Source organism: Dromiciops gliroides, chromosome 2, assembly GCF_019393635.1.
Source record: "Dromiciops gliroides isolate mDroGli1 chromosome 2, mDroGli1.pri, whole genome shotgun sequence".
Classification (NCBI taxonomy): Eukaryota; Metazoa; Chordata; class Mammalia; order Microbiotheria; family Microbiotheriidae; genus Dromiciops; species Dromiciops gliroides.
In genome coordinates, this window is record NC_057862.1 from 47,933,711 (window position 1) to 47,959,163 (window position 25,453).

The 25,453-nt window shown below is 43.7% G+C and overlaps 1 protein-coding gene across 1 annotated transcript in view; it reads left to right on the forward strand.

The window, feature by feature from the left end:
- CCDC33 (coiled-coil domain containing 33) overlaps nucleotides 1–25,453 on the forward strand; it is a 248,658-nt gene that overhangs the window by 90,615 nt on the left and 132,590 nt on the right. The window contains exons 4-8 of the mRNA XM_043980303.1: nucleotides 3,258–3,391; nucleotides 9,647–9,756; nucleotides 11,548–11,643; nucleotides 18,768–18,859; nucleotides 22,515–22,635. Coding sequence (XP_043836238.1) covers nucleotides 3,258–3,391; nucleotides 9,647–9,756; nucleotides 11,548–11,643; nucleotides 18,768–18,859; nucleotides 22,515–22,635 — 553 coding nt within the window. The remainder of the gene's footprint in view (nucleotides 1–3,257; nucleotides 3,392–9,646; nucleotides 9,757–11,547; nucleotides 11,644–18,767; nucleotides 18,860–22,514; nucleotides 22,636–25,453) is intronic.

Consider the following 25,453-nt stretch of genomic DNA (forward strand, 5'->3'; position numbering starts at 1 on the left):
GTCTGTGGACACATTTCATGGGGTCTGTGAATGGCTTTTTAAAATACTTTGGACAGCCTTGTCATTTTCTTTGCAGTATTATGTACTTGATTCTATGCATTTTAAAATATGATTCTAACCCGAGAGGGTACAAAAAAGATTAAGGACCCTGAATTAGGAGAGCAATAGATGATTGTAAGCAAGCAAGGGAGGGAGCGAGGGAAAGAAGGAGGGAGGAAAGGGGGGAGGGAGAAAGGAAGGAAGGAAGGAAGGAAGGAAGGAAGGAAGGAAGGAAGGAAGGAAGGAATGAAGGAAGGAAGGAAGGAAGGAAGGAAGGAAGGAAGGAAGGAAGGAAGGAAGGAAGGAAGGAAGGAAGGAAGGAAAAGAGGGAGGGAGGGATAATGGAATGAATACTAATTTGGGGGTCAGAAGATTTGAGTTCAAATCCAAGTCTTACACTTGCTAGTTCTGCATAACTTTGAAGGTCATTTTCCTCTTTCTGAACCTGAGTTTTCTCAACTCTAAAATAGGGAGAGGTGGGGTTTACATGAATGGATAAATGAATGGATGCAAAATTTATTTTTAAACATTTCCTGGGTGCCAAGATTAGATGATCTCTAAGGTCTCTTGTAGCTCTAAATCTCTGCAGGGCTCTTCGACATGGCAAATCAGCAGGGTCATATCTGTAGTCAATGTAGAAGGCAGAACTATCATCACATAGTATTAGATGTGTTATGAACCTTTGAGGTCACATAGATGAGAAAATTGAGATCCAGAAGATGAGAGGACATAGAAGGAGCCAACCTGTGGGTACAACCCTCACTCTGACATTTGTCAGATAAGTGACCTTGGGCAAGTAGTTTGACATCCCCAGGCCTCAGTTTTCTCATCTGTAAAATTGGGTGATACCCATTTCACAGGGTCTTTGTGAGGAAAACATTTCCAAGATGCTATATCTGTGTGAACTCTCATTATGAAATGATTTGTCAAGACAAGACTAGAATTGATGTGTTGTTCCCCCCTCCCCCCCATTAAGGGATCTTTCCATGAAGCCAAGTTACCTTGGTCACCAAATTGCTCAATACTAAAAATAGGTGTGCTGTACTTTTAGTTTGGAGGAGATAACAAAGACAAGCACAAAGAAGTGATGTGTCTCCTTCATTTGCACTGAGAAGTGTAACAGAGAGAAAACAGCAAGGGGTAAAGAGCAATTTTGATAAATTCCTGGATAAGAGACCCTGAATGGATCATTATCTGGGACTATTTAGAATATAAACTGATAAAGATTCACCTTGATACAGTACATTAGGTTTGGCACTTGAAGGGGTTGACCTATGTTCAAGTCCTACCTTTCACTCTTTGTAGCTCTGTGACTCTGGGTAAGTTACTTAACTACTCAGGGCCTCAGTTTCCTTACTTGATAAATAATTATAAAACCTGTAGCACCCACCTCACAGCGTGGTTATAAGGCTCAAATGAGATAGTACAGGTAAAACACTTTGTACATTTTAAAGCATTATATACATGTCATTTGACCCCTAACCTTTCTTTTGGTGGGGCAATGAGGGTTAAGTGACTTGCCCAGGGTCACACAGCTAGTAAGTGTCAAGTGTCTGAGGCCGGATTTCAACTCAGGTCCTCCTGAATCCAGGGCTGGTGCTTTATCCACTGTGCCACCTAGCTGCCCCTGACCCCTAACCTTCTGAGCTGAATATTATTTTGGAAGGGGTAACCTTGATCTCTCCCAAATCATTCATTGATGCCCTTGCCTGAGATGGTTGACATGGACCATTAACCCAATCCCTGGGGTATTTTTAATGCTCTTAGGTTTTCACAATATAGAGAATGGTTAGTGTGGGGTAAAGCTTCTCTTCTCTTCTCTCTTCTCTTCTCTTTTCTCCTCTCCTCTTCATTTCTCTTCTAATCTCCCCTCCTCTCCTCCTTTTTCTTCCCTTCCCTTCATTTATCTTTTTTTCCCTCTGTTTCTCTCTTTTTCTGTCTCTCTGTCTGTTTCTCTCACACTCTGAATAGTGAATTTATACATAGTAAATAAAAATGTAATTCTAGTAGGAGTGCTAACAATTGTAGAGATCAGGAAAGGCCTTGTGAACTGTGCCTACCTCCTCTCACTCCGTGAAAACTATAAGAAATATCAGTACCCTATTCTGTTTTTTTTATTTTTAATTGAATTTATTTATTTATCCATTCATTCATTTGTTGTAATTAACAAAATTTTATTTTCTCTCCTTCCCTATTGGAAAAAAAAGAAAATCAAAACCCTTGTAAGAAACATGCAACATGGGGCAGCTAGGTGGTCCAGTGCATGAAGCCCTGGAGTCAGGAGTACCTGAGTTCAAATCAGACCTCAGATACTTCCTATTTGTGTGACCCTAGGCAAGTCACTTAACCCTGATTGCCTCACAAAAAAAAAGGGAAAAAGAAACACGAAACATACCACACTGGCCATGTGCAAAAATCGATCTAGGTGCCTACCATGTAGAAAACCCAGGGCTGTACTAGATAGCTGTCACATTAAATTGTTTGGATAGGGGGCAGCTAGGTGGTGGAGTGGATAGAGCACCAGCCCTGGATTCAGGAGGTCCTGAGTTCAAATCCAGCCTCAGACACTTGACACTTACTAGCTGTGTGAACCTGGGCAAGTCACTTGACCCTCATTGCCCCGCAATAAATAAATAAATTTTTTAAAAGGTGATTAGATATTGAATTTTTTTTAAATTGTTTGGATAAGACATGGTCCTTGCCCACAGGGAACTTGGTCTTCCAAGGCAACACAGAGAGTCATTATACACATTGTGGTACATTTACTGAACGAGAAAGGCACAAAAAGAAGTGTGAGACCAGAGTGGGAAGGCCATTGCTCTTCAGAGAGGATCAGGGAAGGATTCCCAGAAGAGGTGGCATTTGAGTTGACTTTTCAAGGATAGGCAGGAATTTAACAGGAGTTAAATTTCCCAGAGACAGACACAAAACTGTTCAGCTATTAATAATGTGGTTTAAAGTGAGCAGTTATCCAGGGGAGAAGGCAAGATGGGGCATTAACGGAGCAGCCAAAAAAAAAAAAAAAAGATGAGAACGTTCCTGGGCCCTGACAGGTGACATTTCTGAGTATCTCTTACTTTGAGAGCCCATTTTTGGTCTTTTTCAATTCCTTTCACGTTTGGGACCCAAAGGACCAATGCGCCTTGGGTTAGTGGGGGAGGGACTTATTTTAGCTTTCCTTTTCCAATCCCCCATTTTTTCTATCCTCTCTCCCCCAGGAAAACCACCTCACAGGAAGAAAAACACCAGGAGTCTACAGCTGTCACCTCAACTACATGGGAGCCCACCAAAAGTCCCACGTGGGAGACAACAGTCAAGCTGGAGATTCAGACTGAAGATGTGGGTCATGAAGGTGAGGCCTTGGCTTTGCAGAGTAGGTGGGTTGGAAGGGACACCCTCAGTGGTGGCTGGGCCAGAGAGGAGATGTGTAAAGCTCTCTCATGGGGCCCTGAGGAAACAATTGAGTTTCAAATGCATTCGCAATCTCGGTTTGAACGATATTGCTATGATATCTTATGTTCCAGTGATTGCATTGGAAAAAAAAATCACATACAGGCACAAGTCATTTAGCCTAGCTCATTGAAGAGCGTGTAGTTCTCATTAAGCTAATTTGCCAAATAATTGAGACTTGCCCTTTTTAGCACTCAAAATTTTGGGTACAATCATTTTGGAGGGAAATTTTTCTCTAAAAATGCCTTCTTAACAGACTATATGCATTCAATACAACCTTTTTAAAAAATGACACAGGGTGACCCCAATGCCTTCAGGACTTATTGAGACATATAGGGCTATTGCTCCCACCATAAATAGACCCCAAGTACTGTGTTTTGGAGATTATCGAATACTAGACTATCAGAGTTGGGACACTTGAAGCACAGTGACCAAGCCAGAACTAGGACAAGGAAGCTGAGGCTTTGTACCAAGGTAGAAAATCCAGAGGACACGGACAGCATTTTTCCCAGAATGCTTCCTTTCCTGCTTACCCCATCCCCACCAGAGGCAACAAACTTCAACACTTCAGCAGCTGAACCTTTGGCAGCACAGAAGCCTCAGAGAGTCTCAGGATGCATGTTCCCTCCCTCAGAGGAATGAACCAAGCCACTGCCATCCTTTCTTATGAGTAGTAGCCAGTTAGTTCTTGAATAGCCAGGAAGTCTAATACAATCTCAGGGACTGTTTCCTCTCCTTACTTACATCCCAGGTGAGCCTAGTCCTCTGTTACTTTCCCTAATATTGCCAGCTTTGCCCAGTTAATAGATACTGAGGATGTGAACTAGAATGGCAGTAATGAGGATAATGGGGACAGTAATGATGAGAGACACATGGGAAAAGTAGGACTGACAACACTCGATGAGTGCTTGGATGTGATGATAGCCAGGTAGAGATTAAATTATTTCCCTAATACCTAGTTAGTGACAAAGTCAGGACTAGAACCCAGGTCTTTTGACCCAAGGTCCTTTCCACCTATTCTTGTGGCTTCTTTTCATACATTTTTGGTTCCACTGCTCTGCCTGCCTCTAACCACCTTCCCTTCACTCACCCCACCTCTAGTTTGATATCTCTATTTTGGGGCAACCTGAGAAAAACTATAGCACCAAGTTAATTAGAATTTTGTGTAAAGTAAGAGTCAGTAGGTTCTGAGTAAGGACCTTTAGGCACTTTGTACCACATGCATGCATGAACATTATGACATATTCTTTGACTGCTTCAGAGAACTTTTTTGGCTTTCTTCTGGGTTCTCAGCTGTGTTTTAGAGAAGTGAGGTTATGGGTAAATGAGTTGTTACCATACCTCTAACTTCCTCTAGTGCTCACTTTCAAACTGCCCCTTTATACAATCTGAGCAAGCAGCTAAGTGGTTAAAGCACTAAGGAGACTAACTGAGACCATAAATTCAAGCCACATGTTTACCAGTGAGCTTCCTTCACATAGAGGAAATCTTCTTCCCTGCCACAGACTGACCCCTCACCCTGCCTAGCCACCATCACATTTAATCTCTCATCAAGACTTGTCAATACTACCTCCCCAGTGTCTCTCCCATCTTTACTGTCCCTTCCATATCCATTACCACCAGCCTAGTTCAGATCCCTCAGACCCTTTCCCCTGAACTATCCAAATAGCTGGTTTTCCCCTTTGTCTCCCCTTTCCAGCTCATCTTTCACACATTGCAAAAATGGACTTTCTAATGCACATCTCTGATCCTGCTCATCTCCTGATATAACTTTCAGTGGCTCCCTATTGCCTAATACAATACAAATTCCTCAGCCAGATATTCAAGGAAGGCCCTCCACAGTCTGCTGCTGCACGACCTTCCTGGCCTGATCTCCCACTAGCTTTTTTTTTCTTGTCCCATGTTACAACCCAACAAGATAACTTACTTCTGTTGATAAATACCTGATGAAAGGAGCGTTGGATCTGGAAATCATGGGCTTAGGTTTGCATCCTCATTCAGTCACTTCCAACCTGTGTGACTTTGGGCAACTCACACAACGGCTTCAGTTGGACAGCTGTAGAGGGAAACTTCCATCTTCTCATCTGTAAAATTAAGGAAATAGATTCAGGTTATAGCTAAAGTCCCGGCTAGCAGCCACAGCAATGAAATGCCCTACTATGCCACCTCTGTGTCTCTCAACATTTGATTACCTCACTTGGAATGCTTCAAGGCCCAGATCAAAAATCACCTCCCCCTGAAGCCCCTTGGTCAGACATAGTCTGAACTCCCCACAGCGCCACTCCTCCCTTTCCATGCCCATACTTCTCACACCATCAAGAATCTTCTACCTTGATTTGGTGTCCATGTTTTTATCTCTCTTTCTAAATTGTAAGCCTTTAAAAGGCAGGTGTCTGGTCTTCCTTTTTGCTTCTTCCAAAATTCCTTGCCCCAGATAAATACTGAATTTATGCAATATTTAGAGGATAAGTCTCTAATCTTAGTAATATCGTGATCCTTAACATAAAGATATACAGCTATGGGTGTCTCCATGCAGCTCAGTGCCAATATAGGCAATGCAGCTTGGAGCATGTCTCACTGCAGATAAATGGGCAGGGAATGACATTTTCGTGGATAAAGGATGACATGTCTCTACATGCCTATTCACTTTGTCCACTTAATGCCTCATTATTCCAGGTGAACAAATCCCTACAGATTAGCCAAGGGTGCCTCCCTGTCTCCTTAAGCCTTTTATCTTCCAGTATTTTTCCCTCAGAAGGAAAATTTTTTACTCTTTAACTATTAGGGCATTCCAATCTGTTAAAATCCTTTGAGCTAACTCTCATTTTCAAGCTGTGTGGCATGCACTTGTACTAACTGAATGGAATTATGTCATTTTCTCCAGAGCCACTCTGACATTCATCTCTTTTCCTAATGTTAGAGGTCACAGGGACCTTAGAGATCATCTCATTTTGAGGCACAAAGAAGACCTAGGTTTGAATGCCAGTTCTGCTACTCACTAATAATATGTGACCTTAGATAAGTTCCTCTCCTCTCTGGACTTTAGTTTCCTCATCTGTACAATGAGTAGGTTGGACTGGGTGAGTTCTATGGTCTCTTCTAACCCTAAAACTGATATATGAATGGAAATAATTTGTGCAATCTGACCCAAAGGCGATCACTAAGAAAAGCCGATTCTCATCTTTCTGAACTGGAGGAAGAAGGATTTAACCTCTCCAGAACTCTTCAGTCAGACAACCTTGGATTTCTGTGTTTGCAGGGATTGATTGGTTCTCTCCCCATGAATAATTAAATTTTTTTTTCTCTCCATAAAAAGCAGTTGAAAAAAACCAATATTACCCCTGAGGTAAAGTAGCTCATCTCACAAAAAGGAGAAGCCCACTACTCCCTGCAGGAGAGGAATCTCCTATTCTGAGGCAAAGGTTACTATTACTGTTGTTGTTCTGAGCAGTGAGGAGGGGTTACCAGAATGGAGAATAAGGGGTAAGGGGAGAACAGAGCAAGGAAATGGAGCATGGAAGAATGACCGATCCCCGTTAGGTCTGGGTCCCTGAGACATGCATGTCAGGATTCCCAGAGGAGTTACCCAGCAGCTGTGATATCGGGAGTGGGAAGTGGTCCACATCTCAGACCCCACCCCAGGTCTCAGAATTCTGGGCAAGTCGTGCAGAAAAGGGAGATGATGCCCCTGGCCAGGAGAGGTTTGCCAAGCAGCAATCTCTGAGTTGAAATGACCATGGCCAGGGCTAGAGAGAAAAATTCAGAGCTCGTTGCTGTGGAGATGTGTGAAGGCAGCAAAGAAGGGTTAAAAATGGAGGTGGAAAGTGGAGGGGGGGGGAGGAAATTCAAGGACGTGTTAATGAAAGGCAAAAGAAAATTTCATTCTCCCTGTGTCAGGGTCAACATGACAGAAATGGCTTTTTTGCTCATGACACAAAGAAAGCTAGCAGGAGGGAGGGAAAGGGGAGACAATGGCAGCAAACTAGGCGTGTTCATAGCATGGAGACCAGGCAGAGACAGGAGTGATGCCTCCCCACCCCCCAGCCCCCAACCCCATTGCTAGCTAATCCCTTCAGTGAGCACATAGGATGCTCCAGACAAGGGAGGACACCTCCACAGGAGGTACAGGAAGGAGCTAGCTGGCCATCCCCATCTGGTAGGGAGGGAGAATTAAGTAGCCCTCCAGAATACTGGGATTTTGGCAAACTCAAGAGGAGGCTGCTGTTAGTCCACTCTAATCCAGCAAACATTTATTGAGGACCTACTCTGTGCAAGGCCCCATGCTGTGTTAGATGCTGGGGCTACAAAGACAAAAAAATCAAAACAAAATAACCAATCCATAGTTTACGTCTTCCCTTGCCTGCTGTGCCTACTTGGGCTGCCAGTCAAAATAAATCTTGTTGGCTGAGCTAGAACCCCACTAGGGGTTTATCAAGGGCATAATTAAGGGTATGGTTGGTAAGCATCAATATTCTTCTCTGCTTTAGTCATAAAACCATTGGATTGTAAGCTCCTTGAGGGCAGGAACTATTTTTGCTGATTATCTGTATCTCCACCATTTAACACAATGCCTGGCACCTGTAAGTACTTAATGTTTCCCAATTGATAAGAGCTTTTGGAGAAGTTTCTTCCGTCCTCCCTCTTTTCTTTCTCCTTTTCCTTCTTCACTCTCATTTCCATACTTTTCTTCCTCTTTCCCATGATTTATTCTCCTTTCCACTTCTTTCTCTCCCATTTCTCCTCTTCCTCCTTTTTTCTTCTTCATTTTCTTCCCTCCTCTCTTTTGTATCCTATTTCATCATCTTTTCCCCTTCACCTCATTTTTCTGCTTCATCAATTGCTCTACGTCTTCTTCCTCTTCCTCCTCATTCTGCTTTCCCTTTTCTTCATCTCCCATCTTCCTTCACTTGTTCCACCCTCCACTGTCTTCTCTTCTTCCCACTAGCTTTACTCCTCCTCTTCCTTCCCCTCCTTTCTATTTTGGGAGACATAAAAATATAATGAAAAGAGCACTGAACTTTGAAACCAAAGGCCTGGCCTTGACGCTCATTAGCTGTGTGACTTTTAACATGCCCCTTCCCCATTCTGGGATCCAGTTTCCTCCTCTTCAAAATGGGAGGGTTCAACTAACTGATGTTAAGGTCTCTTTTAGCTCTGACATTCTATGATTCTACTCCTGTCCCAGAGGAGGCTACAAAGTAACAAAAGGTATGGATCATGTTCCCTTTGAAATGTGGAATTTGAATGAAATTTGAAACTCTCTGTGAAATGGGCCTCTTCCCACTCAAGGGGAAGGAAGGATTGGTAACACCAAAAGAGATAGAGGTATGCCTTGAGTTTGGTGAAATAGCTTGGACTGGGCTGTGTAGCCCAAGGCAAGTTGGACCAAAGAGACCAGAAGAGCTGGTGGTTTGGCCTACACTGAATGGAACTGTTTAGGCTTGGAGGCCCCTAAGTCTGAGGAGCAGGGCATTGGCTGGCAACATCATCCCCAAATCCACATGGAGAGAATCGTATGTAACCTTTATTCGTAAAACAGGTTTATCTCTGGAATTGAGTGTGTGGGTGCATATGGGTGCCTACATCAATGCAGATGTTTACATTTGTGAAGGCCTTTGTATTTGTGTGTGCGTGTGAGCAAACACCCTCGTGGACCTCTAAGTATATCTGTGTAAATCTGTGTGTATGCAAAAATGTCTACATGTAATACGTCCTTCCTTTTGATCCCTGAGCACGGCTTCTTCTCTCTCCCTTTCCTTCCTTCCTTCTCTATTCTTGTCCTCTGAACCTCCTCTTCCTTTTCTCTCTTCCCTTCCACTCCCCATTTCCTCTTCCTCAGTTTCTTTGACTCTCTTTGTCATACTCTTTCATTTTCTGTCCCTTCCCCCTCCTTCTCTATCCTTCCTTTATTATTCTCTTTCATTATTTCCCTTTCTCTCCCTCTATTTTGCGCCCTCTTTCATGTCATCTCCTCTTTCCCAACTCTTTCATTCTCTTTCACTCCCTCTCTTCTCTCCCTCCTCTCCCATGCTCTTTCACTCCCTCTCCTCCCTTTCATTCCCTCTCCTCTCTCCCTTACCTCTATCTCCCTCTGCTCCCTCCCTCTCACAGTCAGAGTGAAGCCTATCTGAGCTGTCCCTTCTGCTCTCCCTTCCAGAAGTGATCCTGAAGGTGCTTGATAGCAGAACCAGAGATTTGCTAGCTTCCTACCGGATACCCATTAAGTACCTCCGCCCTTTCCACCCCTACCATTTTGAGCTGGTGACGGTGAGTGTCCCGGGCCAGAGAGGCAGCTTTGGGGGCAGTTGTAATTTGGCCCGGCAGGGGACTAGGGCTGGGCTATTCCTCTGCCTCTCTCCAGTCTTAGGGCGGGCTCAGGGAAATCCATAACAGCTCTATTCCCAGCATGTGATTCAGAAAAGCATGTGAGCTTAGGGCTGGGGGTTGGGAGTGGGGGTTTGCCCTGGAAGTAGATGGGCCCAAAAAACATTACTGGGACAAGAATTTATTTTGGTTGGCATTTGGGACCCTTTAAGACCATTTGCCTTTGCTTCTATTAATTCATCCTATCCACTACCCACCCTTCCCCTGCATTGAGAACAGCCACTCCCCCAAATAAAGCCCTCAACACATACATGAGTAGTCAGGAAAAATAAATCAGCTGTGTCTGAAAATGGCCATCTCCTCCTGCATTTTAAGTTCATCACCTCTCTGCAGCAAGCAAGTGAGCAGATACTTCATTTTCATTCTTTGGGATCTTGGTTGCTCATCACATTGATGAAAGTTCTAAAGTCTCCCAAGGTTCTTTCTTCCCTATAGTGTTGTTATCTTTGAATTATGGTTCTGCTTCTGCTCATGTTGCCCTTTATCAGTTCATAGAAGTCTTCTCTGTTTCTTTTGAAATTGTCCATTTGGTTATTTCTCATGGCACAGTAATAGCCCATTACATTCACATCCAACAATTTATTTAGTCAGTCCCCAATGAGAGGGCACCTCCCTTGGTTTCCATTTTTTGGATTCCATGAAAAGAGATGCTATAGGTATTTTTATACATGAGTCCTTTTTTTTTTCTTTGATTTCTTTGGGCTATTGGCCTAGTAGTGGTATAGGTGGCTCAAAGGGGACAGACAGTTTAATAACTTTAGGGGCCCAGTTACAAATTGCTTTCTAGAATGGCTGGGCCAATTCACAACTCCACCATCAAGGTATGAGTGTTCCTGTTTTCCCTCAGTGGGAGGGGAGAAGTGGAGATGAGGGGGAAACTAAGGCCTTAGTGAAGGAGGAGGATTCCATTGCTGTGACACATAGTTCATTATTAATCCTTTGATTCTCCCTGTACTGAATCCCCTACTTGGCAGGAGGGAAATAGCCCTCTAGAGGTCAAAAGACAGTCTCAAGGGCATCCCATATTCCATTGGTAGTTTTAAGATTATAATCCAGATCTTCTACCTCTCCATCTATCTGAAATCAGAAGATGTGGAGGTAAATCCTGGTTCTACCTACAGGCTGTGTATCTTCCCAAAATCATTGAACCTTTCTGGGCTTCACTTCTGGTCTGAAAAATGGAGCTAAGAATGCCTGCTGCCCTCTTCACAGGGTTGTTGTGAAGGTCAAATGAGATTGTAAAGTGCTTTTTAACAGTTAAGCATTAAATGCATGAGTTATTATTATTATTGCTCAAATGACGCTAACCCTTTGCAGTTGGCTGCAATGGATGCTCATCCATTATCTCATTGGACACTCTGACATCCTCTAGCCTAGTTATCCCTGTCTTTAAAAAGGGAGCAAGTGAGCCATGGCCCTTGTGAGGATGGTGAAATATTCAAATGGAAAAGTCAAAGATTGATTACAATATTGATCTTTCTGTAAAGGTTCCAAGGGACACTAGGCTTTAATTACCAGCTTCTGCTCTGGTGGTCGTTCAGTGCCACAGTGGGGCTGTGGCCAACATTTGGCCACATGCAGAGCCTTGATTTATGACTGGATCTGCTGCTTAACCTTCTGTTTTATCTCTTCTGTCTCTCCATATTTGTTGTCATCACTTCCACCGGTCCTCAGGCTCACAAGGCTGGTTTAGCCAAATTGTATGCTTCAATCACTCGGGAGAGCAGTTTCATGCCCCGATACATTGGATGCACTCACACAGCCTTAGAGGTAAGGCATGAAGAGGGCTGGTGTGGGAACATTATCTTGGGGTTAGTGGGACACAACAGAGGGAGCTGGGGAAATCACCATTTGTGGGCAGGGGAGGAGGTGAGGGAGCACCATTTATGGGGAGAGGAAGGACTAGGAGGCATCCCCTTTGAGGGAGAGAAGAAAAATAAGGGGTAATGTGGGCAGGGGCAGGGGGATGATTAGAGACCAACAGGTCAACAGCCTCTTCAAAAGGGCTGCTTTGGAAAAAAATAAATCAATCCCAAAAGTCAGAAGAGGGACATAGGAATGGGAAGAAATGGGGGAAGAGAAAAAAAACAACTAAGAACTTGGTTTTTTTTTTAAAGACAACTGATCTTACAAGAAGAGTACAAACTGACTCACAACATATGCACATTCATGTAAATTAAAAGAACTGGGATGACGAATGGTTTTGCTCCTAACCCACACTGGTGGTCACGGGCTCCTTGTTCCTATGATACTCAGAAAATCCCAGGTACCAAAATCTTCATGGATCTCTGGGAAAAACAGATCTGTCTCCTTCTCATCCACCATAGTTCCTGGGAAGCTTTCCTGTCACCATGTTGCTTGTCTATGACCCCTCAGGAAGGTAGAAAACACACACCTGTTCTATGGACAACTCTCAAGTAAACATCTCAGGGCTGCCTCCAGTCTCCTTGGTTAGCCAGCCCCATCCCTAGTGAGATCTGGCACGCTTTATTCCTTTGCAAGAGGCACCATTCCAGCCTCATGTTTGCCACACTTGCCTCTCTCATGTCTGTGCAGAGACTGAAATTGAGATCAGGCAAAGAATCTAGATGTATTCTCTCCTATCACTCTTCTCATCCATCTTCCCTCTTCCACACCACTCTTCCTTCTCATCCACATTCGGTGTCTCATGTTGACCCCCTCTCTTGCTTCTGTCCCCTCTTGTCCACATGTAGGGCCATGGAGAAGGCTGAATTCTTAGTCAAAGGACATGAGTTTCAATCCCAACTCTGACGCTTACTACTAGCATGATCTTGGACAAGTCGTTTAATACCCTTTGCCCCAGTTCCCTCATTTGTAAAATAAGAGGGTCTGACTAAATGGTCTCTGAAGTTCCTTTGTCCTCTAGATCTCTCCCCTCTCACTTAATTGCCTCTCCCATCTCCATTTTCTCCCTCATTCCTTTTTCCCCTTTCATCCACATTTGCTCTTTCATCTCTGTCTCTTTTCTCTCCCACATCAATTTTCCCTCTCTCATCTTTGTCTCTTCTCTCATCCACATTTTCCCTCCTCCCTGTCCTCTTTCCAATCTCTATCACCTTCTAATGCCTTTATCCTCTTTCATCACTAACACCTCTCTTATTATTGCTCTCTCTACCATCCCTCTCCCCTCTCCCATCCATAACTCTTCTCCCTGTTTCCTCTCTCATCCCTATGCTTTCTCTAATCCCTGGTCTTATTCCCTCTCCTATTCTGGTCCCCTCTTTCATCCCTGTCTCCTCCTCTCTCCCCATTCCCATCCCTTTTCCACCTCAGGCTTCTGCTACATTATCCCAAGACTTCTTGACAACAGACAAAGAATGTCCCAATCAACAGCCTGACGTGTGCCTCTGAGGAACACCTTCCTCATTCCCAAACACACAAGCCCTTTCTTTTTCAACATCCAAGCTGTCAGGCTAGGATTGATTTGGGCTCTGAGGCAGAAGTTGCCTACTTTCAGATTCTTAAAGAATCAATGACCACCCCCCTCCCACTCCTGCCATCTTTGCTCTCTGTGAATTTCTCTGATCATCAGATGACTAGAGGTTAAAGGTGAGTAACACTTCCAGATGCCCATGTACTGGTTTGTTGTTTGTTTGATTTTTTTTCTATTGGGCTCATCCTGCCAATGTCTTAAGGAGCACTGGGGGAAAAATCATCTAATGTCCTCAAATTCGCCACCAGCCTTCCATGGTCCCTGAAATACCTTCCAAGAGCTTCTTGCCTGACACAGCAAATGCCCCTGAGAGAGGGAACTCATTTGGTCCCTCTTACCACATGGAATTTTCCTTTCTGCCAGGAGGTGAGGCAATAGGAGAGCCCTTGAGAGAGGAAGTAATTGAGAATTTATTAAGGGCAGCTAGGTGGCGCAGTGGATAGAGCACCAGCCCTGGAGTCAGGAAGACCTGAGTTCAAATCCAGCCTCAGACACTTAACACTTACTAGCTGTGTGACCCTGGGCAACTCACTTAAGCCCAATTGCCTCACTAAAAAAAAAAAAAAAAGAATTTATTAAGCACCTACTATGTGCCAGGAACTATGCTAGGAACTGGGAATACAAGTACAAAAACTGCAATTCTAATGGGAAAGGTAACTACATATAAAAACACATGCAGCCTAAATAAAAAATTAATAGATACAATCATTTGTGTACATTACAAAGTATTACACATACTTTGTATACACAATACAGAAGCACAAACACAAATACAAAGTAGTTCATTACAAAGTTTGGAAGGTGGGGCACTAGCAGTTGGGGAGATCAGGAAAGCCTCATGCAGAAGGTTGTGTCTGAGCTGCATCTTAAGGGAGGAGAAAAACTTTGCGAATTGGAGGTAAGAGAGAACTGTGCTTTCCAGTCATGGGGATGACCAGTGCAAAGGTATGGAGGTGGGAAATGAAGTATAATGTATAGGGAATAAAGAAAGTGGAAAGGACACAGAAAGAGGAAGGGGCAGGCTCAGTCTGACTGAATGATACCCAAGCAGTCAAATAAACACTGTGGGCAAAAATGAGAATGGAAATGCTACACATCATAGGAGCATTAAGGAGGGGAGGGGTTTGTGAGTAGGTCAGAGCATAATTGATAGCAACATAATCACTTTGGGACACTGAGGCAACACTGGGGTGAGGGAAGGTCTTCAGCGCTCCTCTATTCAATCTTGGAAGGCTTCCTGGAGGCAATTTGCTAGCGTGGCTTCTAGCAGCTCCACCCATATGTCTCCTCACAGCAGTGTCCGGTGGGCACCATGTACCTTTCATGCCCAATTCTCCATCATGTTCCCTGACGTCAGTCTTTCTGGTGGCTGGTTCCTAGAGACGCTAAGGAGGACTGGGAGCATCCCATTGTTGGGCTCTCCCAACAGGAGTGGGGCCATGCTCTGGGCATACACACAAGATCCCTTAGCTCCCATCTGCCCTACAGAGAAACCCAGTTCCCCGAGCAACTGAACCACCATAATTTTCCCATTCCATATTCATCAAAAATCCGTTAGGGGCAGCTAGGTGGCACAGCAGATAGAGCACTGGCCCTGGATTCAGGAGAACCTGAGTTCAAATCTAGCCTCAGACACTTGACACTTACTAGCTGTGTGACCCTGGGCAAGTCACTTAACCCCAATTGCCTCACCAAAGAACAAAACAAAAAGAATCTTTTAGGGGCAGCTAGGTGGATCAGTGGATAAAGCACCGGCCCTGGATTCAGGAGTACCTGAGTTCAAATCCGGCCTCAAACACTTGACACTTAGTAGTTGTGTGACACTGGGCAAGTCACTTAACCCTCATTGCCCCCCCCCCCAAAAAAAAAAAGAAAAAGAGAAGAAAAGAAAGAAAAATCCTTTAGGACTTACTCAGGACATTCAAACCCCTCACACTGAGGTCCCAAGCTATCTTTTCAGTATTGTCTCCCACCCACCTCATCCAGAGCATAATCAGCATTCGGTCCATCTGAACTATAGTCATCTCCCATAAAGTGCTGCTTCAAACAACAGCACTTCAGAGTAAGAATCATTTATATATTATAATCAAACTTCACAGTAACATCATGAAACCACTAACATGACATTCCCCAAGATACGAATCAGCTTGCCAGTAATTAGCCAAGCAAGCCGGCTGCAACATTGTCTCACTGAACATCCTGTTTTCTTGAAACCAATTAGGCAGGATATGCTTGTCCTCACTATTTCCTAAAATACTCCATCTTTTCCCATCCTTGTACTTTTGCCTATGCCGTTCCTTCCATTTGCAATGCCCTCCCACTCTGTTTGTTTATCCACCCTTCAATGTCCTTCTCCATTACCACCTCTTCCTTGAAGCCTTCCTAACCCTTTAGAACAATTTATATAAATGTTCATTGTCTCATTTGATCCTCAGAACAGCCTGTGAGGGGGAAGTTAATATTGTCCCCATTTTATAGATGAGGAAACTGAGGCTTAGATATATTAAGCAATTTGTCCAAGGTCACAGAGCTAATGTTTATAACTGGATTCAAATCCAAACATTCATGATGACAAGTCCAGTATTCTACCTTGTGTGCCTGCCTCTCTGAGTCAGATGTAATCTGAATCTCCAAGGTTCTTTTCTTAAACCTCTCATGGTACCTGCCATATTATGGTTTGTATTGAAGTGATTTACATGTGTGTTTTGCACCTCCTCCTGGGATGTATCTGGGCAGCTGGGTAGCACAGTAGATAGAGCACTGGGCCTAAAGCTCAGGAAGAACTGAGTTCAAATCCAACTTTAGATACTTACTAGCTGTGTGACCCTGGGCAAGTCACTTAACCCTGTTTGCCTCAGTTTTCTCATCCATACCATGATCTAGAGAAGGAAATGGCCAACCACTCCAGTATCTTTTCCAAGAAAATCCCCAAAGGGGTAACAAAGAATCTGAACTCTACTTAAAAAAAGCAACTAAACAACAAGAAAAAGACCGTCATTTCCTTGAGGATATGGATTCATTTATCTTTTTTTGTTTGTTTGTTTTTTGAGGTTTTTTGTGAGGCAATTGGGGTTAAGTGACTTGCCCAGGGTCACACAGCTAGTAAGTGTTAAGTGTCTGAGGCCAAATTTGAACTCAGGTCCTCCTGACTCCAGGGCCAGTGCTCTATCCACTGTACCACCTAGTTGCCCGATTCATTCATCTTTGTATTCAGCACGTAAACCGCTTGATCAGTTTTAGATGGATGGTGGGAAAAGCTCACCATGTCCACTGGGCATGGAGTCAGAGGGCCTTAATTGGAATCCTGGCTCTGGTCTTTATTACCTGTGTGACCTTGAATGAGTCACTTCATTTCTCTGGGCCTCAGTTTCCTCATTTGTAGCATGAAGGGTTTGGGTTAGAGGCCTCTGAGGTCTGCTCCAACTCTAGAGCTTTGATCCTGCTAAGGATGAATAGGCATGTGCTCCAGGAGCCCTCACCATTTAACCCCATCCTCCCATTCAGATTTCCTTCCCCAAGCCAGAAGAAACCAGCCACATCCTCCTCAACCCCCACCCCCACCCAGTCATCAGTTCAGAGAAGTTGCCTCTGTGGGCGGCCTGTGGGCAGGTGACCACGGGAGCTGCCTCAGTGGGGGTGAGAGAAATTGCTTCTGCTAATCACCAGGAGTGGAAAGGGGGCAGGCATCCAATTCTCAGCACACCAGCCCCAGGACAGGTGTGAATGACTATCCCCTGTCTTTGGCGCCTTCTCCCAGGAGTTCAGATATCAGTCCTCACCGGGTCTGAGGCTGTTTCTCCCTCCTCCTGTGAGTAATAAAGGACCTGGGCATGCTCAGTCACGTGATCCAGGCAGGTCCATCCCAGCAGAAACACAACCTCTTTGTCCAGCTCTGCAGCTGACTTTACCCATAAGCAATGTATGGACTTTGAATGGAGGGGTGCTGGGAAAGACCTCTTGCACACACTCCCCTCCCCACAACTGATGCTTTTAGGCTTTTCATGCAAATAGCTCTGGGAAGTAGCACTCCTTAAGCCTCTTCTGTTAAAAACCTTTCTGGTAATTAGTCAACTACCAACTGAGATAGAGAGAGGCCTTGAAGCATAGGACAGAGGACGAGGGCTCAGGCTGAGAGTGGAATGAGGTGGGAGGAGACCACAAATGAACCTTGGAGACTTGACAGTTTTGCCAAGAGAGGACCACCCTGTAACTTTCTTTACTGGAGTCATAGGAAGAAATCCCTTCCAAAAGAGAGAACTTTCATGGTGCTTAGTTCCCTCATCTGTAAGTAATAATATCCATAGCTGGCATTTATATCACATGCTTTAAGGTTTGCAAAGCATTTCACACATATTGTCTCATTTTATCCTTGTAACAACTGAGGGAGGAGGTGCTGTTATTATCCCCATTTTACAGATGAGGAAACTGAGGCTAAGAGAGGCTAAATGACTTGCCCAGGATTACACAGCTAGTAACTATCTGAGGTAGGATTTGAACTCAGGTCTTTCTGACTCAAGTGCAGTTGCTCCACCCACTTCAACAATGACAAAATGTACGCTAATAGATGCGGTATCTACCTCACCAAGCATTTGGGAGGAGTCGGTGAGATTGTTCCTTTAAAACGTTACCAAAATATAAAATATTTTTGTGTTGCGTTCACAATAAAACTTGTGAATGTGTGCAGTGCTTCCTAGTTTAAAAAAAACAAAACCAGGGGACAGCTAGGTGGCACTGTGGATAAAGCACTGGCCCTGGATTCAGGAGGACCTGAGTTCAGATCTGGCCTCAGACACTTGACACTAACTGTGTGACTCTGGGCAAGTCACTTATTGCCCCACCAAAAAAAACAAAAAAAAACAAAAAAACCATACACACATCACTGGACACACTGATGGCAACCCTGCAGCAGTATTGTCTTCACCATTTTGCAACTAGAGAGAGAGAAGCCCCAGAAGTGAGGGGTAAAGTTCGGGTTCATACATTCAGCCCATGACAAAACCAGGATTGAGCCCCAGATTTCTGACCCCCAACTTAGGGCTCTGTTTACCTGATCACATCTACCTTCACAATGCAACACAATTGAATGTCAACTGGGAGGTGGTAAGAGGTCAGAAAGAGGGAAGATTGGCCCAGGCTAGGGTGATTGGGAAAGGCTTCCTAGAAATTTAATCTGGGCATTGAAGGCAGAGGAGCGGGGGAGAGAGCATTCCAGGAAGGAAGAATAAAGAGACAAAGGCAAGAAGGAGCCTGGCCTATTTGAGCAGAAAGGAAAGCTACCCAGCTAGAGTGAGAGGTGCCCATCAGGGAGAGGGAATGTATGCTCAAGCTGAGCATGGCCAAAATGGTCAAGCTGAGAGGGTTGAACTTTACTACAAAATAGCTGCTCCTTAATTCTTTGTGTCCCATACATTCATTCACCTACTGTTCTTTCCACTTTCAGGTCTTTCTCCAGGGGGTCAATGAGCCCCTCGCCAACCCCTTTGGCCCTATCATGGTGGTTGCCCGTATCATTCCCAACTACAAGGAGTTCAAGTAAGTAGAGGATGATGAGGTGAGAGAGTGATGAGCAATAGTGTCTTTCTCCTTTTTCTATGGCTGTAGTCCTGGCTTTACCCAAAGGTGAAATAAGCCATTGCCTATATGGTATAATTGTAGACAGCTTAAGAATCCCCTTTTTTTCAGAAAAGATCCCCTTGACCTATGAATGACTCTTTGAAATCCCTTCCCAAAGTAATATACCTCTAATTCTCTAGGGAAGGTTCAGGCTTGGAAGTCTCATGGCCCTAGGAAGGCATTCCCATGAATGAGTCTTATCGAGGAACTATGATTAATCTCAGGGTCTAATAGGGAAAATAGAGGTTGGGGAGTTTGGAAGGGAGAAGGCTCTAAAGATTAAGGGGAAAGAGGGGAGGAAAGAGACCCACTAAATGAATGCATATAGGAGGCAAACCATTCATTTCACAATAATGTCTGGAAATGACTAAGCAGCACATGATGGTTACCAATGGATGGTGTCACCAAGTCAGGACTTCAATTCTTTGCTCAGAGGACCCCTATATGGATCTGTGTGGAAAGTTAAGATCCTGAGAGACTCTTTCTTAGAAAAGTCATCAGCTTCATAAGAAACACAGGAAAGTAATACTGTGTAGTAGTAGAAAGACCACAGAGTTGGGAATGGGAAGGATGGAATTTTAATCCCAGCTCCAATACAGATTTGTTATGTTTCCTTACCCATAACACTTTCCCCTGCTGAGCTCAATTTAGGCATCTATATAATGGTGGTGATGAAGTCTGTCTTGCCGATTTCACATGGTCAAGGTGAGAATGGAATTAGATAATGGATATAAGAATGCCTTGGAAAGTACAATGTTCTCTACAAATAGGAATGACTGTTGCATTTATAGGCTGAATAAAGTTTGTAGAGGGGTGTTGTATAATAGAGGCCCAGTATTGAAATCAGAAAACGTGGGTTAGAATCCTCTGCCACTTAGAACCTGTGTGACATTGGCTAAGTTGGGGCTTCTTAAACTTTTTCTACTTGCAGACCCTTTTTCACCAAAGAAATTTTATGTGACCCTAGGGTATATAGGTATATAAAATATAGGTATACAAATCAAACATTTACTGCTAATTTTTTGTGACCCCCACATTCAGTTATGTGACCCCACATGGGGTGATGACCCACAGTTTAAGGAACTTTGGACTAGATGACCTCTGAATGTATGTATGATCCTTTGATGAAAGGTCTGTGCTTGAGTGCTTCCTGCACTTGGTCCTTTCAATTCACAAAACATTTATTAAATACTTACTACATGCAAGACACTGCTGGGGAGATAAGGCACTCATTCCCGGAGCTGAAGAATTCAAAGAACTCTAAGTATAAGTAATTTCAAGAGTCATCAATGTGGATACCGCAGTATATAAATACGGTAGTAGGTGATGGGGCAAAGAGCCGAGCATCATAATCATTGAGGGAAAACATAATGATAACTTAGGTAACAAGTGGGCCCCCTAATCTGATATCCCTGACTCCAGAGTCCTTTGCTTCCTTTCTCAGGTTAAGTGTGGCTATTGGTGGTGATCAGTTATGTAAAAAATGACCAGAGCTCCAACCAATAAAAACATCCATTACAAGACCAATGTTAAGAGGCTTCAATCCAATAATAGAAGCATTTAATTAATACATAAAGTAATGTAAATTTTAAAAGGGTGTCTATAGTCTGTAGTCTATCATTCTCTATCCCCCAAACACAAATGGACAGGTCTTCCCTGAAGACTTCAGGAGATTATAGTCTAATCCTCTCTCCCAATTTTAGGAGACTTCCCCAGATACTAAAAAGTGGACACAATCTCTTCAGAACTCATAGTCCTTTGGTGAAGGCTGTCTGCCGCATAGAGTTCTATAGTCTTTCTGGACAGGCTAGAAAACCTCTTGGTATGGACTGGAGATCTATGAAGCTTCTTGTCTCAATTCAAGGGAATAAGAAAAGGCTTCCCATAGGACATCTCATATAAACCAAATCTTGTACACAGCTAGGGATGCTCAAAGATAGAGGTAAAGAGGATGTGCATTCCAAGTGAGGGTAACAAACAGCCTGTGCAAAGGCTCCAAGACAATAGATGAATCACCAAGTCTGAGGAACAGGAAGTAGTTCAGTTTGACTGGAACATAGAGCGGCTAAAGAAAAGCAATGTCCACATTGCTGGCCTGGAATGGCAGACTAGAGCCAGACTTTAAAGGGCTTTGAATAGTAGGTGAGGACATTTGTGTTTTATCCTAGAGGGAATAAGGAGCCACTGGAGATTTTTCAAAATAGATTTTGTTATTGATGTCTTTTGTTTTTACACCACTGAGATTTATCATTGGATCCCTCTTCCCTCCTCCAAGAGAGCCATCCCTTATAAAAAAAATTTTTTTAATAAATAGAGAAAAATGCGCAAAACCAATAAAAACATTCAAAATGTCTTAACATTATATTCAATGTTCCACACCCATGGGCTCCAACATTTGCAATGGATGGAGCAGGGTGGACGGTTGGTATCTTCTCAAATTTCTTCTTTTGGGATCTTTATAATTTCATTGCTTTCAGTGTCAGGGATTTGTATATGATTATACTTTCCCTTTACATTGTTGTAGTAATCATGTGTATTGTTTCCTGGCTTTGCTCACTTCAGTTTGCATCAATTCATGTAAGTCATACTATGCTTCTCTGCATTTGTCATATTAATCACTTCTTAAAACATTGTGATATTCCTTTATGTGCCACAATTTGTTTAGTGATTCTACAGTCGATTGGCATCTACTTTATTGCCAGTTCTTTACAGTCACAAACAATGCTGCTATATGTATATTGGTATATATGGAGCTTTTCTTTTTGTTTATGACCACCTTGGATATATGCTCATGAGAAATCTCTGGGTTTAAAATTTCAGTCACTTTCTTTGCCCAATGCCAAGTTGCTTTCCAGAAGTAGTTGGCCCAATCCCCACTGAAGATTCTTAAGCAGAAGCATGATATAGTTAGATTTGTGTTTTAGGTAGATCATTCTGGGAGCTATATGAAGGATGGACAGGGGAAGAGAAAGATTCTGAGCAGGTAAACCAATTTAGAAGTTGTTGCAATAGTCTGGGAAAGAGGTGATGAGAACCAGGACCAAGATGGTGGCCACATGAGTAGAGATGGCTTGGGTCTCATATTGCCTTCAGGGACTTTTTCATAATACATTGCTCAGGAGCTCATTCCAGGAGACAGTTCTTCCCCCCAGTGCCATCCTTATGGTTTTAAAATTCTTAGATAGCCTAAACATGTAGAAAAATTACAGTGATCATTTCTACTTCCATATAGGAGGCAAGTAGAAAAGGAGGATTGTGATGCCTATTTTATAGCTAAAGAAACAGAGGCAGCTGGGCTTGAAGAAAAGCATATAATGAGTCAGTAGGTGAGCTCTGGGACTCATACTCAAGTCCCCTGTCTTGGCCCCCCCAAGACTATGGGTCAGTGGGTTTCCCAGTTCTCATCTGCTATACTTATAGAAAAGATGGACCTATGCTGAATGAGAGGAGCTAGGCTTGCCACTCAGCTCTTGATGAAAGATCACTGCCCACTCCCAGGTGCTCAGGCCAGTAAAGTACTCCATTTATTTGTGGGTTCCATTCTGCTCATATTTATCTTTCTTCTCTTCCCCAGGGAGACTACGTTGAGCAAAGATCCTATATCTATGGGGCTGCCTATGAGAACTGTCAACTTTCCAAGCCCCTCAGTGTTGGCTTTTGATGTTCCTCGCACCAACGAGCAGGGATACCCTCAGGTTAGTATTTATCCATCCATCCATCCATCCATCCATCCATCCATCCATCCATCCATCCATCCATCCATCCATCCATCCATCCGTCCATCCATCCATCTGTCCATCCACCCATCCATCTGTCCATCCATCCATACATTTATACGTTCATTTATTCAATAGTATTCCTTCATATATTTAGTAAGCCAGTATTCTTTCCCTTATTCATTCCATCACTTATTCACAAATAGGAAGCAAGTAGAGTAGCAAAGGACACCAGTTTTGGATTGAGGGGTACTTTGGCTTTAGGCTGTCTGCCTCATGGAGGTTTCTTCAGTGTAAATGCTTACGGGCAGCTAGGTAGCACAGTGGATAGCACCATGCCTGGAGTCTGGAAGAATCATCTTTCCAAGTTCAAATCTAACCTCAGACACTTACTAACTGTGTGACCCTGGACAAGTCACTTCACCCTGTTTGCCTCAGTTTCCTCATCTGTAAAATGAGCTGGAGAAGGAGACATTGAAAAGATGCTATTTGAGAGTAGAAACCAACTTTAGCTCCTTGGCCAATTAAGGAATAAAGTTATTTCACTGCTTGAAAAAGTCTCCTTTCCTCTACCAGAGGGAATCTGCCAGGTGAGCATCCCCTGGTCCCTCTTGGCCTTGGGAGTTGCTGAGTCAGTAGGCTTCCCTTCTCAGAGTCCTCTCCCCAGCAGGTTGGTGAACTCCAGAGCAAGCAGCAGTACTCATTGGTTCATGTGTGTGTGTGTGTGTGTGTGTGTGTGTGTGTGTGTGTGTGTGTGTGTGTGTGTTGAAGGGAGTCAAAGGCAGGATGCCTTCTCCAGAGCCAGCAGGATCCATCACCAAGAAATCAGAGCAAAAGCTCAAGGTTTCAAGGCTCCTGTTCTTTCTTTTCCCTCCTTCTAGGAGGAGAGTGACAATAGTAGACTTCAAGCAGTCTCCTTCAATTCCCCCTCCCCACGAAACAAGGCCATCCTCACCCCGTTATAGTAGGCTTTCTCCTCCAATTGCCTCTCAGACCACTGGCAGGGACCAAAGACTCCAGGGTGAAAGCTTCAGTCCCTAGATAAATTGATGTCTGTTCTAATGTAAATCCCCCTGCCACTGTATATGAATAGCCAGTCATTTATACCCCAAAGTCATAATTTCCTTGCAGTCCATTTTGAAAGAAGGTAGGGGATCAAAGCAAGGAGGTTTTAGATACTGGCAGGCAATGGGGCGGTGTGGTGGGAATTGCTCTCTGAACCAGAGAAAGGGGACAATGCAAAAGGGAAAGCTTGTAGTTTCTTCCAAACAAATGATGAATTCACAATTATGCCAAAGGTCAGCTCTTCCTGGGGAAGAGATTCTTCCCTCCCCCTGCTTCCCTCTAAACTCCCCCTAAAACCATCCTATGCCTGCTACAGGAGAAATCCAGGAAGGAGAGTGGACCCCTTATCACAAGGAGGAGCAGGGATGGGCCCTGGCAAACTCTATTAAGAGACTTGTACCCATGGAAACCCTGGCCTTGTATTAAAGACCAAGACTTTTGAAGGATGATCATAGACAAAGAAGAATGATTGGGAGACTGAAGGGGAGTATGTGTGAAGAGAGCAGAGGTGGGGTGTTGGGAAGAGGAGCAATGGGAGCTCTATAGATAGGAAGCTTCATTCTCAGCCAATTCTCCACTGTATTTCCTGTCAAGAGCTACATACTTGGAACATGGCCCTGCATTTAGCCAGCGAATTATTGACCAATCAGACTGAGCCCATGAGGCTGGAGACAATCAGTTTTAATGAGTATTCTTTCCCTCTGGGATCTCCAGTGTGATTGCCACTGCTGGCTCTTTGAGGAAGTGTGATCCAAGCACCTCTCACTCCAGTGATTGGTGATTCTCCCCATTATTCTCATCTTGAGGTGTGTGTGGGGACTTCGAGCCCAGAGTCGGTTGGCCACTTGCTGAAGGTCGCACAGGATGGCAGTACCTGCATGTAACAGCCATTGAGATGCTCTATCTAGATACAATAAGAGGACAGGAGCAAAACACCAAAGGATCTTGGGCTGAGAGGTTTTCCTAAAAAGTGCTTTGCTAAAAAAAAAAGTGCTTTGCTAATAACAGTAGTTAAGTGTTTATATAGCACCTACTATGTGGCACTTTGTAAATGTAATCTCACTCAATCCTCACAACCATTCTGGAAGGTAGGTGCTATTATTTTCTCCATTTTACAGCTGAGGAAACTGAGGCAGACAATAGTTAAATGACTTGCCCAAGGTCACATAACTAGGAAGTATCTGAGGCCAGATTTGAATTCAAGTTTTCTTGACTCCAGGTCCAGTGCCTTATCTACTGTTCCATGTAGGTGCCTCTCCTTGTGATGAAGTTAAAAATATCTTTCTCTGAAGCACTTCCTCCTCCTCTTTCTTCTCCTTTTCCTTCTCTTCATTCTGCTTCTTAAATTTGTGTTTCTTCTCCTCCTCCTCCTCCTCCTCCTCCTCCTTCTCCTCCTCCTCCTCCTCCTTTTCCTTCTTCTCCTTCCTAAATTTGTGTAGTGATTTAAGGTTTGTAAAGCACTTTACATTCATTGTCTTGTTTGACTTTCACAACACCCTTAGGAAGGAGATGCTATTATTATCCTCATTTAATAGATGATGAAGTGTGATTTGCCCAGAGTCACAAGTTTAGTATCTGAGGCAGGATTTGAACTCAGATCTTCTCAACACCAAACCCAATGTTCTCTTCATTTTGATACCTAGAGCTTCTATTTCTACCAATAATAATGATGATAAAAATGGGATTAGATACAGTGTGTTTTAGAAACTATTAAAGACTTTGGGACACACTG